Genomic DNA, 15,322 nt, shown 5'->3' with positions numbered 1-15,322 from the left:
ATTTTTAATTATATATAGATCACTATATTTAGTTAATCTATATACCTCCTAATGAAATGATAGAAGTGTATCTAATCCTCTAAAGTAAATCGTGTTCCTATATGTCTATGTTTTGGAAGTAAAGCAGCAAACTTGGCTTCCATGTCACTATGAGTTTGTGTGTTTGTGCTATTGCCCAGCACCCTGTAACTTTCCATTTCATAATGGAACATAATACCTACTCCAACTGAATCATGCACATTTTCTCCGAGGCCTGTTAAAGATCTGTTAAAACAGATTTTTTGGGGGGTGACCCTTATTCTCATGGTTCAGTACCAGACAAGTTTACTAAAGTGCATCAGTATAGAGCTCTTTCAAGTTTCCTGTTCCATTCATCAGGGACTAAAGATACCAGGGCTACTTTTTGTAATGCTAGGAGTTTGCCCCAGTGTCCTTGAACAAAATCTCCCTTTCCCCCATTGTTCAATATTCTGTGCTCCACTGAGTTTGTTGCCCTCCCATTTTGGAGGTTGATGTACTTCAGTGGTGCTGTGTAGTTGAAGTGATTTTTGCATTCTTCAAGAGTATGTTGAAAATATACATTTTTGTGAGGTTATAAACTGGGTTAGAAGTTATCCAGAAAACTGACTCTTTTCTGCTTAGGAAATGCCACCAAGAACGGAAGAATTTTTCCTTCTGCTCTTGTTCCTCAGTGTAGCAAAGATTTCCCTTAGCTTATAGTTGTATTTATTTTTTAAAAAAAAGATGCCACTAAATCTGTTTTATCCCATCTGAGCATCTGTTTTGCAGAATTCCACTTGATCTTTTGCCTCTAATCCCATTATCTTTTGCCATAGCAATGTAGTTTAAGATTCACATCATCTTTTTAATTTTTGTACAGTGTGCTGCTCCTTTACATATTATCTTAATACCTTTACTGCAAAGCTGTGCCACAAGTGATAGCCAAAATGGATATAGTGCTACATGTTCATATCACTATTCCTCTGGAACACTGTAGTTTATCTAATACCATAGGTTAGAACCACTCTAGGATTTAGTCATTTGAAAATTGCCTTGAACTTTCTGTAGCAAATTGCTAAAATAATTCTTGGGAAGTCTAATAAGGGACATAAATGACTCCTTAAGCAAGTGTTCCTTTTAGTTCAATTGATTTTGGACTTTAAAAAGAAAATGGTGAACTGCTCTCTCATTCCTGCAAAATCCTGATTTGGAAGCCAGGTATGGTATGGCCAGTCTTTGAGAATGAGTTTCCATGCTCTGCAAGTGAGACCAATAGCTGACCTGCTTTTCTATGGTAATGTCTACAACACTGAACATATTTGACTCTGGGTGTAATATCCATACTAGCTTAGTTAAATCTGGTCCCATACAAAATATTTTGTTAAGATGTGTTGAGAAATACTTGTGGTATGATGGTCCTTCTTTAAAACCTGTAATTGAATATAAAATTTGGCCTTAACAAGCCTACTAATTGCTATTAACGTATGTTTGCTATTCAGTGAACTACATCATCTTCAGGATACAATCTTCATAGAGAGGTTATTCTTGAAAGAGTCATATTACATTAACAGTTCTCATTGGTCAAATATCAGGTTTGGCAACCAGCCAACAAATGGGGCATCACAACAGGCGTCCAAAAAGTTACAGGAATCTAAAATTTTGCAAATAGTAGTTGCCTTTTAGCAGTTATTGGGGAGGAAATCAATTATATCAGATATTGTTACAATCTTGGTGGTTAGAGTTGACTTGGAACCAGTATACAGAGTTTCCATTAATGCACAGAGTTTAACAGTTTTTGTCCTCTGAAGAGATTCAGTCCTGGTCATCTGATTTTTAGATTTTGGTGGATTTAAGTTAAGGTTAAATGTAATCTATTACTCAGGAGTCTTAAAAACAAATTAAATGTCTGAAGTACATTCCTCTGTGCTTTTTCCTTTTTTCTTCCCCCTCCCCCCCCCCCCCCCAAAAAAAAAAAAAAGTTCTAAAATACCTCTTCAGAAGGATGCTATTAGCTTATATTAGGGAAAAATCAGTCCTTAGCTGGATGATTTATTGTCTTACTGTTTAGTATTTTGGAAAATCTTTTTAAATCCACTTAACTTTAGCACTTAATAGTGCTTTGAACATGTAGAGCAGGGGTCGGCAGCCTTTCATAAGTGGTGTGCCGAGTCTTCATTTATTCACTCTAATTTAAGGTTTTGTGTGCCAGTAATACATTTTTTAAGTTTTTAGAAGGTCTCTTTGTATAAGTCTATAATTTATAACTAAACTATTGTATGTAAAGTAAATAAGGTTTTTAAAATGTTTAAGAAGTTTCATTTAAAATTAAATTAAAATACAGAACCCCCCCAGACCGGTGGCCAGGGCCTGGGCAGTGTGAGTGCATAGGTTGCCTACCCCTGATGTAGAGGATTCATTAATGTAAAATACTGCTTAACACCCTGCTGAGGTAGGTAAGTATTAATGCAGGGGTTCTCAAACTGGGGGTCGGGACCCCTGAGGGGGTCATGAGGTTATTACATGGGGGGAGTCGCAAGCTGTTAGCCTCCACCCCAAAGCCCACTTTGCCTCCAGCATTTATAATAGTGTTAAATATATAAAAAAGTGTTTTTAATTTATAAGGGGGGTCGCACTCAGAGGCTTGCTATGTGAAAGGGATCACTAGTACAAAAGTTTGAGAACCACTGTATTAATGCAAATTACGTAGATGAAGCATAAGACCTTTGTATCTGGAAACTCATAATACAAACCTTGTGTGTTCACAAGGTGCTTTGCTTTTGAGGCGAAGTGAACTCCACTTGAGTCCAGGTATAATACACTGCTGCTTTTACACTGTAACTAAACTTCATTGCTCACCTTTGACTTGTGCACTGAAATGTGAGTCCTAACACTAAACTGCCTTTGGGACTGTAACTGAAAACTTCCATCTCAAAGGCTTGATTTTTATTTTTTTTTAAAAAGTTACCCTGGCTTTAAGAACTCTCAGTTTGGGTTCTTCTAAAATCTGCTCCACTTGTGAATATATCATTTGTATTTCATATACCTATAACCAAACATCAGAATGTATTCTCATGTCCTACTGTTTCTGATCTTACTAAGATCTTTCCAGTAATTTAACTTTTATCCTGCATCATTAATTGATACTCTATTTTCATTCAGTGGTTTAATTTTTAAATCCTTTCCATTTGTGAATAACAGTTCATGGTAAAACTGCTGAAGTTTCTGTTTAGAAACCATTCTTATCACGTTTTTTTCTCTTCCGTCTACCATTACTACAGAGAATATTGGCACTGGGGAAAAAAAAATTCCTGCTGCTTATTCCCCACTTGAACTCATCATGAACCTCTGTCATTATTATTGCTTGCTCCAGAAATACTATAAAACATTACATGCTTTGGGTTAATTTTACACTCTTACTGGTTAGAACAAATCAATTGTTTCTCTAACTGGCCAGAGTAATTAGCGTACAATACAGAAATCTGGTAGTGCCATGAGATGCAAATTTTGATGTCCAGATGTGGTTTTCATACCAGTTTTTTTATTCTCTAGATCTTAGTTTTTATATTATAATAAAGGGTATTGAAATTTTTTAACTAGAAACAAGGTCAGTAGGGAGCTTTCCCCATCTGATTTATGTCAGAGCCCTTCTAATTTTTTTGGATCTTTCCTTCAAAAATAGCATCTATCAGTGTGCTGTGAGGCTAAGACAGAGCTCTGACCCTAGAAAATACTCATCATGGTGTTTCTGGCCTTTCTGCTAATTGTTCCTAGTCTTTTAATTTTCGCACTGTATGTAAATATAGCTAATTCTTAGTTACGAACCTCAGTTCAAACTGTGGAAAACTTACAAATAGTGAGATTTTATTTTCTATGTGTTTAAACTAACAGTCTTTAAGTGGAGATGGAATTTTGCAGCTCTGTTGTGAAAAGCTGCGTCACAACACACACAATTTTAGGGAAAGGAAATACTTAACTCATCTATGTGCCTGTCTTGTTGACTGCCATCTTCCTATTTTTCCCTCTGTTGTTAATTTGTTGTAGCCAGAATTATTTCTGGAACTCACTTTTACTCTTCTTGCTTTAGTTGTCTTACCTAGAAAATTATTGACAGTGCTTACTACACTTTATATGAAATAGTTCTGAGTTCTGATATATTCCTTGTTTCCTAACTTTTAGATTATGCCTTTATCATAAATCCTTTACTATTGTCTGCCTAGAATGAACATTGAACTGTCACTGCTGAGGTTACAATATTAGATAATTTATTATCTTCATGGTTGTATGCAGAGAAATCATTTGCAGATTAAAATAAGCTTTCTGACCCAAACACAGTTTGGACGTGACACTTGCATTATATTCTACAAATTACATTAAATAGCATAGTTTTTTTCAGAGACATTTAAAGCTAAACATTTTTTAGAAAATGCATTCTTATAGTATTAAGATTCTATAGTACAGTATTTTTTTCCATTTAAAGTGCTCAATTCTCAAGAGTGGAATAACAATGTTAATGTTGTTTTTCAGCTGTGAATAGCAGAGTGCCCACTGGCTCCACTAGTTCCTCACACACTACGGAATCCCCTACACCCGAGCCCTGTACACAGACACCAAGCAGTGTTGGCTCTCAGTCTGTGCTCCCCATGTATCCTTCTGTTGATATTGATGCACATGTAAGTAATTTGGCTACAGATTTATCTGCTTTACACTGACTTGTTTTAAATTTTAAAATAAAATGTCAGTCTAGCAGTAATGTGTTTTTAAAAAGTTGATTGTGTTCTGTGCTAAAACACTTCCCATTTACAAATGTCAACTTCTTTTTCTCCCCACCATGAAGACGGAGAGTAATCACGACACTGCACTGACCCTTGCATGTGCAGGAGGTCATGAAGAGCTTGTGTCTGTATTGATAGCACGAGGTGCCAATATTGAACACAGAGACAAGAAGGGTAAGCTACAAAAAAAAACCCCTACAATTTGAGCTCAAAGTTCATGTTAAAATGGGGTTGAGTGCTCCCTTCATCTCAGTGGGTGTTCTCATTCCCTCCCTCCCTCCCCCTCCAATCCCCACATCTGTGCTTGTGAGCCTGTGCTGTGCACCAAGCATGCCCATTCTCAGCTCCTCACCCTGGTCCCAGTACTGCATGCTTCGAGCATGCCTACTCTCAGTTCCCCACCCAGAGGGGCAGGGCTTCTCTAGATATCAGTTCACACAGGTGTGTGTGTGGGAATGGGGCTCAGACCCCATCCTCCCCAAAGGGCAGAGCGTCCTCAAATCCTGGTGCGCGAACATAGGGTAGTTGGGAGAGCAGCTCAGTCTCTCCAGATCCCAGCTCTCATGTTGGGGCTCTTGCAGAGCCATTCAAACCCTCTGAGAAGGATTGGGGCCCCCAGATCCTTGTGCACACGCACAGGAGAGGAGAATATAGGATTAACAGCCCCCCTCCCCTTTCTCTGCCACAAATCTTCTCCCTTCCCCTACAACCCATCCTAATTTATACCCCTTCCTACACTCTCCCAGCCCCCACACCACCAGCATTGCTCCCACAAACCCATTTTCCTTCACTGCTCTGACCCCACTGTTCCATATTTCCCTAGCTGTGCACCGAAAAAAAGTTACAAGCATCTAACAATATTATGAGTGCCTCGTGTTAGTAAGCTGTTTATCAGGAACTTGTGCCTTGATTATAAGCACACACAGGTCCTTTGTTCAGGAAACATGATTACATAATACTAACTGTCTTTCATCTTCCCTCTGGTTAATCAATTCTAATTGATTAATCAGTGCTGGTGTGCAGCTATGCTAATACCCAGTGTGGAAAAGTAGCAACATGCCGAGCAGCCATTATTGGGTATCTGCATAGAGCATGTGTAAATGTATTATCTTTCAGAAAATAGTTAAAGCTCCTTCTAAATTAGCTGTACAAATTAGAAGGTGCAAATTTCCCAAAAGTAAAAAACAAAAACCAACCTCTTAACAGAGATGGTTAGTAGCAGTGTGCCACAGATCATTCTCAGCTTTCAGCCAAGGGAAGGGTTTGAATTTACAGTGTGTGAGGGTAGCTAAGATTGTGATATAGCACATCTCCTTGAACCACCAAATTTCTGTGACAGTGTGCTGGCTGCAAACCCTCTTGTTGAGGCTTGCTGCATATGTGCATTTCAATTTCTTTGGCTCATGAATGTTTTTAGCATATACTGTTACAGGGAGCCAAACTCTTCCTTTAATAACATTTTCCAGTATTGCTCCCCCAAAAGCGGCAGTGGGTGTCATGCTCTAAAGTTATAAGAATCTGTTGACTGTGAAATGTCTTTTGTGGGGGCTGTATCTGAGGAACCCCTTAATTAAAAGACCCCAAAGTTGGGCCACTAGCAGTGCCCACCATCCCCATGAGGCACAGCAAGTTTTAAGACAATTTGAATAAGAATGTGGATTTTAGAGCTCTTAGAAGAGTCAGCCTTCAAAATAAGCTCTTCTCAACCTCAATAATAGCAGAGTTGGCAATGTGCTATAATACGGTACCCTAAGATTCTATTAGAATACATTTGGAATTAATCTTCTTGTCTGTGGATAGGGCCCTACCAAATTCATGGTCCATTTTGGTCAATGTCATGGTCATAGGATTTTTTTAAAATTGTAAATTTCATTATTTCAGCTATTTAAATCTGAAATTTCACGGTGTTGTAATTGTAGGGCTCCTGACCCAAAAAGGAGTTGTGGAAGGGTTGCAGTATTGCTACACTTACGTCTGTGCCCCTGCTGCTGGCGGCGGTGCTGGGCAGCTGAAGAACGGTGGCTGATGGCTAGGAGCAGAGCTCTGAAGGCAGAGCTGCCACCAGCAGCAGCGCAGAAGTAAGGATGGCATGGTATGGTATTGCCACCCATACTTCTGCGTTGCTGCCTGTAGAGCTGGGCCCTCAGCCAGCAGCCACCACACTCCAGACACCCAGCTCTGAAGGCGACAGCACAGAAGTAAGGGTGGCAATACCTTGACCCCCTAAAATAATCTTGTGAGACCCCCATGCAACTCCCTTTTGGGTCAGGACACCCAATTTCAGAAACGCTGGTCTCCCCCCATGAAATCTCTATAGTATAAGGTAAAAGCACACAAAAGACCAGTTTTCATGGTCCGCGACATGTTTTTCATGGCCACGAATTTGGTAGGGCCCTATCTATGGATGATCATTCTGCTATTTGACCCAGGTATTTGTTGAATTAATCTATTCGTACATACTTTCTGGCTTGCTATTAATTTTGAGTTTTTCAGAGCTGCTTCTAATTGTGATTCTTTTTGGATTAGGTTTTACACCGCTTATTCTGGCTGCAACTGCTGGACATGTTGGTGTAGTGGAAATTCTTTTAGACAAAGGTGGAGATATAGAAGCACAGTCCGAGCGCACAAAGGACACTCCACTTTCACTGGCATGCTCTGGTGGACGCCAAGAGGTACAAATGGCTTGCTTCCTATTTCTTCTATAGGTTTTGAGTTGGTGTGTAAATTACTGCATTCATTTCTTGTTCTTTACCCTTAAATTAACATTGTCATTTTACAAAAAAAGTCTTTAAACTTCAGGAATTGGTAGCTCTCTTGTCCCAGGAGAAGACAAGGGAATTAACTTTGCCTTGTTTATACAGCCCCACCATTGCAGCCCTTCACTACAGATTGGAGCCATTCTTCTATCCAATTTTCGTAATATAGTCTGTGAAAATCCTCAATTGGATGGGGGAGGAAGGCGGCTATTAAGCAATTCAGGGTACCCAGTCGGTCCTATCTTGTACCCTCCCCACCTGCATAGTAAGTGAAGGGGCATTCTTTGCAGTACTCCAACTCAGAGAGATCAGGACCAGAAACTAAAATTGTCTTACACATACACAGCCTTCCAGAACACTAACACTAGACTAGCAGATATTTCCATTTTGACTTGTAAGTAGATGCAATGTAGATCTGACTCACAGAAGGTAGAACTACTTTTTAAACTACTTTTAAATTGAGCTTTTCACTTTTGCTTCTAAGATGTTCAGTCTTACATGCTTATGATGTCAAAGGCAGAGAAACTTGGAAGAAAACACGGGAAACTATAGTAGCACAAATGCGCACATGAAAAATGCCATGATTGCAGGAGATGATAGATGTAGTAATTGGCAAGAAAATGAGGAGATTTGTAAAGGGGAGGCGTGAGTGGGAGAAATGCCCTTCCTCCTCCATTCCCTCACCTCCCTTAACTTCCATCATGATTTGGGCATCCTTATACTTTTTGTTGGAAAGATTGTGCAACACAAACATAATCAAAATTGGCTTAGGATTCACTTTTTCATTCAAGTTGTGGGAGTCACAACAAGGGAAACCCTCACAAATTTCAACTATATCAGACTTCCTAAGAACAGGATATGTCCTAAATCTCAGACCTCCATTCAGAGAAAGAGATTCCCTTAAAGGCTTGTAACCTCAGTTAGGTAAAGTAATCCTTTTGGAGGAAAAGTGCTGCATTGGCACAACCCACACAGACTGTCTTATGAATAGGATTAACTGCTGGCTCTATACAGTGCATAAGTAAAATTAAAGATCCTACAGAGGAACCTCGTCACACTCTAGCCTGCCTGCTGCCCATGGAACCTGGTAATACACTTAAAGCTTTGAATGTGTGTTAGCCATTATCCAGAAAGTAGCAGAAAATTAAGGCCCAGTATTCCTTTCGCACTTTTTTTCATGCTGTACATTTCAGGTAGTTGACTTGCTGCTGGCCCGGGGAGCAAATAAAGAGCATAGGAACGTGTCTGACTATACACCACTAAGCCTTGCTGCATCTGGGGGATACGTCAACATCATTAAGATTCTGCTTAATGCTGGAGCAGAAATTAATTCAAGGTAACATACTCTCCATGTCATAGACAAACTGCAGTGTGGGACAGATGTTCCACTGTGGTTTTATATCAATACATAAATTGGAGCTTGGAGTGCTTTCAAATCTCCCTGCTAAGTTTGCACTGTTGAAATGTTATGTTTTTTCTGACTGGATACATTTAGAGAAGCTGCTATAGGTGATCTCCTGCCACCAAAAAAAAAAAAAAATGCCCTCAGTGTTTAGGTTGCTCTTGTGCCTGTATTAGTGCGGCATATGACCCTGTGTACCTACTCCTTTTCTCCATATTGGGATCTAGCACTCCAGGACTTTGTTTCCAGTTGAACTAAATAGAGGAACCAGCCAAAGCTCACAGTGGAGCACATGTTCTTTTGAAGCTTTACATTTCAGTTGCTCTGGGGCCCATAAAAGGAAGAACTAAAACACATGGCTTTGTTGTCTGTTAACCAATCTGTGTTCGCGTATTGTAGGAAAGTTAACCCATTTTGTATCCTCAAAATAGGTTGAAGTGTAGACTTGTGTAGACGTATGTCTTTCTGATTTAGATGCAGGCCCAGTTATCTTTTTATTATTTAAATAGCTTAGAATTAGTACAAATATATACTTTAGCAAAACCTATTTCTTCTGAAAGAGAACACGTTCTCTTAGTAGATTTTAAACTGCAAATATCCTATATCCTGCTGTTTTTCAATAATCTGTTTTGAATTACTGATATTTTAGGTCAGTATGTATATACTTTACTATAAAATGTTGAAATGTACTTGGGTTCCCAGAGGATTCATCCAGATTCATCTAGTTCTGTGATCTGTAGTTAATTATTTTCTCTCTCTTTAGGACTGGGAGTAAGCTAGGCATTTCTCCTCTGATGTTGGCTGCTATGAATGGCCATGTACCTGCAGTGAAACTGTTGCTTGATATGGGTTCTGATATTAACGCGCAAATTGAGACCAATAGAAATACAGCCCTCACCCTGGCCTGTTTCCAGGGCCGAGCAGAGGTGGTCAGTCTCCTATTGGATAGGAAGGCCAATGTTGAACATAGGGCTAAGGTAAGCAAGCAGACGAGCTTTCTCTTCAGATTTATTTCAGGCAAGAGGATCTCTTTGATTTGTCAGCTTCCTTGAAGTTTCTCTGTTAATATAAATCTTTGAGCCTATTTGCCTATGTCGACTTCACTGATTTAAAAGCAACCCCATAGGATTGATGGCCATATATTTGATCACTCTTGTTCAAAGCATCTCAAAAAGTTCTTTAAGAAATCTCTACCACTCACAAGGAACTGTAAAGCATAACAGTTTACCAAAACCTCATTATTCTTACCCTGGAAATCAGCAAATTAAAAACATTTATAAGCAAAAGCTAATGTGCTAAAGATAATACCCACTCCATGTTCCAGCTTCTGTCAGAATGTCAGACTTTTTTCATATACTGTGAAATAAGCATTACATGTGAAAAACAAATGTGATTACTTACGAGTGGCATTCATCTACTTTTTCCAAAACAGCTAATTCATACTTTCTGAATGGGAAGCAAAATAGGTCCTGACTACTTTTGGTCTTTAAAGATCATGAGATCATAAATTTCAAGGTTAACATGACTAATGTTCATTAACAAAACACATGGGTAGAGTCCATAAAGCAGAAAAGGAACTTAATAGTGCGTATGTTTTGACAATGATGCACAGATACGGCTTGCTATTATGTGCACTCAACAAAAATGGTTTAGATTAAGCCTTTACCTCTTTTAGGTGAAAACTGTGGTGTTAATATAGAACCCATGGTTTAAATACTGAGAGTTCCTGTTTCTCTGACATTCTATGGGCCCCATTCTTTGGTACACTGGAACAGTTTTATGCCTCATTCCTGTCACAAAGCAGTGCAAAAGTCAGCATAAATTGACACTTGGATTTCACCAGCATAGGGGAATTTTTGGTAAACCCTAGAGCTGCAGCTTTAGTATCTTCTGTGCCCCCTTTCCCAGCTGCTTGTGCTGGAAATGTGACTGAGGAAGGGGTGTGTGGCCAGTGTTCTCTTGTGCCCAGCTTCTACAATGGCCACTTGGGGATGTTGGCAACTGGTCTAAATTAGAACATTCTGAGCTGGGGACTCGACTGGTATCAGGACAGCCCCAGTGCCTAAGGGAATCCAAAGGTAAGCTATTGGGATTAACATCTGATGGGATTTTGTCATCCATTTGTCTGGTCTACTGTAAAGCCTAAGGCCAAGATTTTTAAAAGTTTGCCTGGAGTTAGACGCCTAAATCCATAAATAAGAAGCCTGGTTTTTAAGTGATGAAACCCTTAAAGGCACACCCAGACTATATTTTGCATCAATTGCATATTTTATAACTTGTTTGTTTTTCAAACAGACTGGTCTCACCCCTTTGATGGAAGCTGCTTCAGGAGGGTATGCAGAGGTTGGAAGAGTTCTCCTTGATAAAGGAGCAGATGTCAATGCTCCACCTGTGCCTTCCTCGAGAGATACAGCTTTAACAATTGCAGCAGACAAAGGCCATTACAAATTCTGTGAGCTCCTGATTAATCGGTGGGTTATTTCTTATTTCATCAGTAACATACTTGTTCTGTCATGGAGTCCCTCTGTGGACAGACTCACAGAGATGAGGAATAGAGCTTAAATTCTGTGTTTTAAATAATTCTTATCTGTAATTTAGAGATTAATGTAGATGGGAGAGATATGTCCATAGCTCTGTTTTACTCCAGACATTTAAGTCTCCTTTTCAGTTTATGATATAACTTAAATAGCAAAGGATTTCCCAGCATAAGTTTTTTTTTTACAGTTTTCCAACTCACCACTGAAGGTTTGTCAGTGATGGAAAATACGAACTTAAATGCAGTTTGAACATCCATATTTTTTTAGTAATCTTTTCTATATGTCAGCCATGTGTGCCCTGTGACTTACGTTTGTCTTTTTTAGGGGAGCACATATTGATGTTCGTAACAAGAAAGGAAACACGCCACTCTGGTTGGCAGCTAATGGTGGTCACTTTGACGTAGTGCAGTTACTTGTGCAGGCAGGAGCTGATGTGGATGCAGCAGATAACCGGAAAATTACACCTCTTATGTCAGCATTTCGTAAGGTAAGTTAATAAGGCAAACTTTTATGTCTTGTTTCAGCATTGAATACTTTCAAAAACAGTTTTAAATTGAAATGGGTAGTCTTGAAAGTGTCAGGAATACAACACGTTTTTAAGATAAGTATATTCTGCAGAGTTTAAGTTGCTGTTTCAAAAAAGGGCTAAAATATGGCTCAACACATCTGACTTTTGAGGGTGATCTGCTTCAGTTGTGTATTCATCAGAGCATACTTAATTTTGCTACTGTCAGTGGGTGAGTGATCTTGGCATGAAACCATTTCACCATCACAGGTCTCCGGCCAACCATCCTCTCCTTCTTTCAAGTCCACCACAGATGTCAGTGTCAACAACCTGCCCTCGCCCCCTGTCTAGATGAACACCAGTCTGTTTTAAACTGACCCAATTGCTGGATCCACTTGTGCATTTTCTGGATCTGGATAGTGGCTGGTCACTTGCTAGCTCTGGATCACAGGCACACTTCCCAATGCAGACTGTGTCCAACATGCTTCTTGAGCAGTGGGACCCTGCATTCCAACTGCCTTAGACCATGGTAGCAGTGCCACAGCCCTCCCAAGCAACTAGTAGCTTAGACATGTTACCCCAGAGTCCACTTGGTTATGGGAGCTCGGGTTTCTTGTTAAACTCTTCCGGGACAACATGGCAGGAAAGCAAGGAGGAACACAAGCTTAGCAAAGGAATTTCTTAAGCACAGATAATTTACTCCTAATACAGCACAGTAGAGAGTTGCAAGTCTTTCACATCTAACACACAATCCTGAATGCAGTTGCCCTAGGGCTGATCTCACCATATCTGAGAGTCCTGGATTCAGTAAGCATCATAGGCTAGGCATACCTTCCCTCCTCCTTAGCCAGGTGGTTTTGGATGTGGTGGTGGTGGTCACCCCTTTGACTCAGAGAAACACACTTCTTTTTCTATATGCTGACTTTCCAAAGTGCCAGGGATGCTCAACCCCCCGCTCTGCCCCAGGCCCCGGCCCCACTCCACCCCTTTCCCCAAGACCCCATCCCCGCCTCTTCCTGCCCTCACTCCACCTCTGCCCCACTTCTTCCTACCCAGTTCCACCCTCTCCCCTGAGTGCAGCGTCCTCGCTCCTCACCCCTCCTCCTCACCCCCCCAGCCTCCTGCTTGCTACAAAACAGCTGATTGGGGTGGGCGGGAAGCGTGGGGAGGGAGTGGGGAGGTGCTGATTCACGGGGCCTGCCGGTGGGCAGGGGCGCTGGGGATGGAGGTGTGTGATGGGGAGCTGATAGCGGGGCTTTTTTTCCCCCATGAGTGCTCCAGCTCCCGGAGCACCCACGGAGTCACCACCTATGTCCCCCCTTTTCCCCATTTGCTTCAGATAGGGGAGTTCCAGGCTCCAGCCCCCTCCCCATCAGCTTCTCTGTAGACACAGATTCAAAGTCAGAGGCCCTGTTAGTGGAAAAACCCATTGTTCCAATATGGGAGAGTCAGTCAATGTTGCTGGCCCTGGATTGCTCTGTCATAGCTTCTCAAGCATAATCTTTCCTTTAGGTGTTAAGCCCCTTTTACAAATTGGAGGCAGTGTGACTTGGTGAGCAGAACACTGAACTGGGACTCAGGAGACCGCAATTCTATTTTCACTCAGGCATTGACCTGGGCAAGTCAGTTCAATGGAGTGCTGCAGTTTCCCCATCCATAAAATGGGGCTAAGCGTGCCTGCCTCCTTTGTAAAGTGCTTTGAGATCTACTAATGAGAAGTGTGTTATTAGAGTTAAGTGATATTATTTATTAATCCACAAACGAGGCTACAACACAAAGTAGAGCCCCTGATGCAATACGGAGTACATAGTTTGACAGACACATCCCCAATGCTCACAATAATTGAGCTTATTAAATTAATTTAAAAAAAATCTCTCCCAACATGTCTTGTCCTTTATCTTTTAGATGGGACGCTATTTGGGGAAGGGACTATCTTTGCTACTGTTTTGTACACCACTAAGCTCATTGTCAGTACTTTACAAAAACTAATAGATGTTTTGGTACTTGGCAACATTTTATTTTAAATTACCATTTCAGATGTTAGCTTTATAACTATCATGTCAGCTAAAATTGTCATCCACTCACTTTTGTATTTACAGGACACTAGAATTTTATTTTATTTATTTTATTTTACAGGGTCATGTGAAAGTAGTTCAGTACCTAGTGAAAGAAGTTAACCAGTTTCCTTCAGACATCGAGTGCATGCGATATATAGCAACTATAACTGACAAGGTGAGTTTAACTGACTTTTTGAGAGTAGACTTCGTGCATTAAGGATATTAAAAAATACGTAGGTAACCATACCGAGGTCTTAACAAGTATATAAAATTAAAAACACACATTTTGAATGTTAATAACGTGTTATCTCCTATTAAAAGTTTGGTGCCCAAATGGTAGATCAAAAGCCATTTAAAGACTGAATGGATAATTGAACTTTGTTACTACTATGTGAAACTTTCTCTTCCCACTATTTATGTGGCCTTTGCCTTGCCCAGAGCACCACCAGATACTTCTTTCTGAGCATGCATGAAATGCCTATGTTTGACCCTTAAAATTCTGGAGCTAAAAAATTTCTTTGTGGAATTTTAAAATACATATATAAATGTAACGAGAATAAAATATAAAATTATTTCAGTTCTTATACAACAACTTATTTAAATCTTTCCCTCATGGATTCATCACTTTTTTCTCTTAAATCAGATTAAAATAATGTTAACAAATCTAGCTATAGAAAAATGAAAAAGTTTCAAAAGTTAGGTTACAGCCAACTATTCTGTCACTCTATCAAAGTGAGTCATATGTAACTTAGTTATTCTTCCTTCTACTTCAGAACAGTAGAGTATTAAGGGGAAAGGCCAACAGCAAAACCTCTTGAATTCAATTTTATTCTTGTTTTTTTAGGACAGTTTTTTAAATACTAAAGTAATGAAAGAATGGGGACCAACTTAACACATTTATTTCTAATTTTAAAAAGACTTCATACCTATTAGAGGAACTTTGGATAGTTTCATGAACATCTGAAAACTGGGAGGAATAATGTGCTTCCTTTATTGCAAAACTATCTCTAAAAAAGCTACTTCACAAATGTTAGCACTCTGTATCTTAGCATATTGGAGTAGTTGTATGTTTAGTAGTACCAGTGAGCCAATCATACACTTTAAGAGCAAGCTGCAATAATTAACTTCAGATTTTCAGGATTGCTTTAATAAAATAACTCTTATTCTTCAGGAACTATTGAAGAAGTGTCACCAGTGTGTGGAGACAATTGTGAAGGCTAAAGACCAGCAAGCTGCAGAAGCAAATAAGAACGCCAGTATCCTGCTGAAGGAGCTTGACCTGGAAAAGGTGAG

The 15,322-nt window shown here is 39.8% G+C and overlaps 1 protein-coding gene across 19 annotated transcripts in view; it reads left to right on the top strand.

The window, feature by feature from the left end:
* Positions 1–15,322, top strand: part of ANKHD1 (ankyrin repeat and KH domain containing 1) — a 199,477-nt gene that overhangs the window by 153,595 nt on the left and 30,560 nt on the right. For all 19 annotated transcript variants that reach the window (XM_065555838.1, XM_065555831.1, XM_065555847.1 and 16 more), the window contains 9 exons: positions 4,525–4,670; positions 4,835–4,946; positions 7,299–7,444; positions 8,722–8,864; positions 9,694–9,907; positions 11,226–11,401; positions 11,792–11,954; positions 14,109–14,204; positions 15,201–15,317. In XM_065555838.1, coding sequence (XP_065411910.1) covers positions 4,525–4,670; positions 4,835–4,946; positions 7,299–7,444; positions 8,722–8,864; positions 9,694–9,907; positions 11,226–11,401; positions 11,792–11,954; positions 14,109–14,204; positions 15,201–15,317 — 1,313 coding nt within the window. The remainder of the gene's footprint in view (positions 1–4,524; positions 4,671–4,834; positions 4,947–7,298; positions 7,445–8,721; positions 8,865–9,693; positions 9,908–11,225; positions 11,402–11,791; positions 11,955–14,108; positions 14,205–15,200; positions 15,318–15,322) is intronic.

This window comes from Chrysemys picta, chromosome 8, assembly GCF_011386835.1.
Source record: "Chrysemys picta bellii isolate R12L10 chromosome 8, ASM1138683v2, whole genome shotgun sequence".
Classification (NCBI taxonomy): Eukaryota; Metazoa; Chordata; order Testudines; family Emydidae; genus Chrysemys; species Chrysemys picta.
The sequence above is the reverse complement of the archived record's forward strand: the minus strand, read 5'-3'. Positions and strand labels throughout refer to the sequence as shown.